Source organism: Gopherus flavomarginatus, chromosome 6, assembly GCF_025201925.1.
Source record: "Gopherus flavomarginatus isolate rGopFla2 chromosome 6, rGopFla2.mat.asm, whole genome shotgun sequence".
NCBI lineage: Eukaryota > Metazoa > Chordata > Testudines > Testudinidae > Gopherus > Gopherus flavomarginatus.
The window spans coordinates 33,582,317-33,585,631 of NC_066622.1; the positions used below are offsets into that span (position 1 = coordinate 33,582,317).

At 65.0% G+C, this 3,315-nt stretch overlaps 1 protein-coding gene across 1 annotated transcript; it reads left to right on the forward strand.

The window, feature by feature from the left end:
- Nucleotides 1-325: 325 nt before the first annotated feature.
- Nucleotides 326-2,931, forward strand: KCNK7 (potassium two pore domain channel subfamily K member 7). The gene is made up of 3 exons (XM_050960651.1): nt 326-674; nt 1,484-1,879; nt 2,136-2,931. Exons 1-3 carry the CDS (start codon nt 350-352, stop codon nt 2,393-2,395), a joined length of 981 nt encoding a protein of 326 aa, XP_050816608.1. The 5' UTR covers nt 326-349; the 3' UTR covers nt 2,396-2,931.
- Nucleotides 2,932-3,315: the final 384 nt, after the last annotated feature.

A 3,315-nucleotide genomic window follows, 5' to 3' on the forward strand; every position in this document is an offset into this window, starting at 1 on the left:
TCGCCTGCTCTAACCACTAGACCTGCCCCCCCGAGGGTAGAGCCCAGTCCTGGCTCCCAGCCCCGCAAACTCCCCCCGGGGTGTTTCTCCGGGTTCAGGGCTCTCCCTGCCCACGGCGGAGGGAGTCCGTTCTGCTGCAGGCTCCATTCTGGGGGCTTCCGCAGAGGCCTACGGACCCGCCCCCGGGGGAGCCGAGCTGGACTCCCGGGCCAGGCCGGCGCCGGAAGGGTTAACGCGCCCAGCTCAGCAGCACCAGGAACCGGCTGCACCTGCCTGGCCCGGGGCCCAGCCGGCTCCACCCGCGGCAGGTGTGGCCCGGCCAGGAAGCAGCCGCAGCCCAGCTGGCCCCATGGAGCTGCCCGCGGTGCCCCAGCCCTGGCGCTACTGGCTACTGCTGGGCGCCTACGGGCTCTTCCTGCTGCTGGGCGCCGCCGTCTTCGTGGGCGTCGAGGCGCCGCAGGAGGCCGGGCTCCGGGAGGCGCTGCGGGGCGCCAGGGCCGGCTTCGTGCGCCAGCACCAGGACTGCCTGGCGGAGCCCGGCCTGGAGCGGCTGCTGCAGCGGGTGCTGGACGCCGACAGCTACGGGGTCTCCGCGCTGGGCAACGTCTCGGACGACGAGAACTGGGACTTCAGCTCGGCGCTGTTCTTCGCCGCCAGCGTCCTCACCACCACGGGTAGGGGCGGGGGGCGCTGGGAGCCCGGGGCCGGGGGAGCGGGGGCCTGCGGGCTGGGAGTGAGGGGCACCGGCAGGGCTGGGGGATGGAGGGAGCCCAGGGCTGGGAGAACAGGGGCTGCAGGTTGAGAGTGAGAGGCACTGGCAGGGCTGGGGGGTGAATGGAGCCCAGGGCTAGGGGGTGAAGGGAGCACAGGGCTGGGAGAACAGGGGCTGCAGGTTGAGAGTGAGGGGCACTGGCAGGGCTGGGGGGTGAAGGGAGCACAGGGCTGGGAGAACAGGGGCTGCAGGTTGAGAGTGAGGGGCACTGGCAGGGCTGGGGGGTGAATGGAGCCCAGGGCCGGGAGAACAGGGGCCTGCGGGCTGAGAGTGAGAGGCACTGGCAGGGCTGGGGGGTGAATGGAGCCCAGGGCCGGGAGAACAGGGGCCTGCGGGCTGAGAGTGAGAGGCACTGGCAGGGCTGGGGGGTGAAGGGAGCACAGGGCTGGGGGGTGAAGGGAGCACAGGGCTGGGAGAACAGGGGCTGCAGGTTGAGAGTGAGGGGCACTGGCAGGGCTGGGGGGTGAAGGGAGCCCAGGGCTGGGAGAGCAGGGGCTGCGGGTTGGGAGTGAGCAGCACTAGCAGGGGTGGGGGTGAAGGGAGCCCAGGGGTGGGAGGGCGGGGAAGGGAGCTGCAGGTTAAGAGTGAGTGGTGCTGGCAGAGCTAGGGTGGGGTATGTGGGGTAGAGCTGGGATAGCAGTGAGCTATGGGTTGGGAGTGAGGGGCACCGCCCCCACCTCCTCCCCCTTCCCACTGACTCTCTCCCCCCAGGCTATGGCCATACGGTGCCCCTGTCGGATGGGGGGAAAGTTTTCTGCATCTTCTACACCCTACTGGGGCTCCCAGCCACCCTGCTCCTGGCCACCTGTCTCCTGCAGCAACTCATGGGGCTGCTGAGCCACCGGCCCGTTCGGTATCTTCACACCCACTGGGGCATCTCTCCGGGCCATGCAGCGCTGGGACACGCAGCTGCCATGGGACTGAGTGTACTGGGGCTTTTTATCCTGCTGCCAGCCCTGTGCTTCTGGGCCCTGGAGAACGGCTGGACCTTCCTGGAGTCCGTCTACTTCTGCTTCATCTCGCTCAGCACCATTGGGCTTGGGGACTACGTGCCAGGTCGCGGCAGCCCCCCCTCGCTACGCCATCTCTACAAAATCAGCATCACCTGTGAGCCATTCTCCAGGCAGTCACTAGGGGACACTTGTGCTGCTGGGAGTGGGGGGACTGGCTCAGCAGAGGGCCTGTGTTGCAGGGATGGAGGTGGGTGGCCTCAGTAGGGGGTGCTGTGCTGCAGAGAGCAGGGTGGGGGCTCTGTTGGGGGCACTGGTGCAGGAAGGGGATGGGGCTCTATGGGGATGCTGTGCTGCAGAGGAAAGGGGAGAAATCCCATCTCAGTCCCTTGATCCTCATCTCTCCCCCACAGGTTACCTTCTCCTGGGGCTCCTGGCCATGCTGCTGGCCCTGGAGACCATCTATGAGCTGCGTGAGGTCCACAGCCTTGTCCGATTCTTCGCCCCCCCACAGGCCCCTGCCTCCCCCTCCAGTGAGGACGATGACCAGCTGGAGATCCTGAGCCATGACCAGCTGGGCCTGGCTACTATCTGCGGGGCCACCCCCTCTGGGAGCCAAGCAGACAGCGAGGCAGATGGGAGAGTGGCACCCCATGATGGCCCCTCTGGGTAACCCTCCACGGACAATGTGTGTCTCCCCCCCACCTCCTTTCATGCATCACTAAATGAAGCTGTACAGAATAAACACTGCTCATGGGGATGTGGAGTGGGGGTGCCAAGCTGGTACCAGTACCATTGTTTTGTCCTGGGACAGGGAGAATATGGGCTGGATGAGCCCATTTCCATTGGTCTCATTGGGGCAGGGGGTGGCTGATCCCATGGGTTGGATCTGGGACTGCAGAGAGGGGAAACACTGGCATGGAAGAGCCCACGGGTGTGACCCTGAGTGGGCAGGGGAGATACTGGGCTGGGTGGGGATGGGAAGACACTTGGTAGCCTCAGAGTAAATAAGCCACCCTCCAGCTTCCTATCCCCCCACACCCAGGAATTACCCAGGAGAGGGTAAGTCTTGGACCCTGCGCCTGTCCCTGAGCCAAGCCAATGCCAGCTTCACAGCCCAGGGGAGCAGCAAAGGCCACCAGGCATCTGGGCCCTATGGTCACTCCTACCACCTGGCCACAGCAAGGCGAGAATTTCCTTCCCAGAGGGGTACAGGATCTCATGGGTTAGAGCAGGGGGTGCTGGAAGCCAGGACTCCTGGGTTCTAATCCAGATAGGTAAAAAGTTCCTAATGCCAGTTACAATGTTGTGGTGGTTTGTTGTTTTAATAACTGTTGCACTGCTGTGGGGGAAGCTCACAGCGCCCGAGTCCCTGGCTGGGGGCACTGCTGTGGGAGAAGATTGCAGTGCAGCATTCACCTTTTCTTTTCTCAGGTAAGCACTCCCACAAGCGGATCCCATCACCAGACTGTACTGCTGGGCCTGGGCCACGGGGGGGTGCAGGGTGGGGCCCTGATGGTGGCTGGCATCCCCTTTTCCTGGGTATGGGAAAACCACCGTGCCCGGCTTGCCCTGTCTGCCTTGGATGGACTC

Coding starts and splice junctions, on each gene's coding strand:
- KCNK7 (XM_050960651.1), top strand. CDS start 350: ATGGAGCTGCCCGCGGTGCCCCAGCCCTGGCGCTACTGGCTACTGCTG. Junction 675..1,483: donor CAGCGTCCTCACCACCACGG/GTAGGGGCGGGG, acceptor CTCTCCCCCCAG/GCTATGGCCATACGGTGCCC. Junction 1,880..2,135: donor CTACAAAATCAGCATCACCT/GTGAGCCATTCT, acceptor TCTCCCCCACAG/GTTACCTTCTCCTGGGGCTC.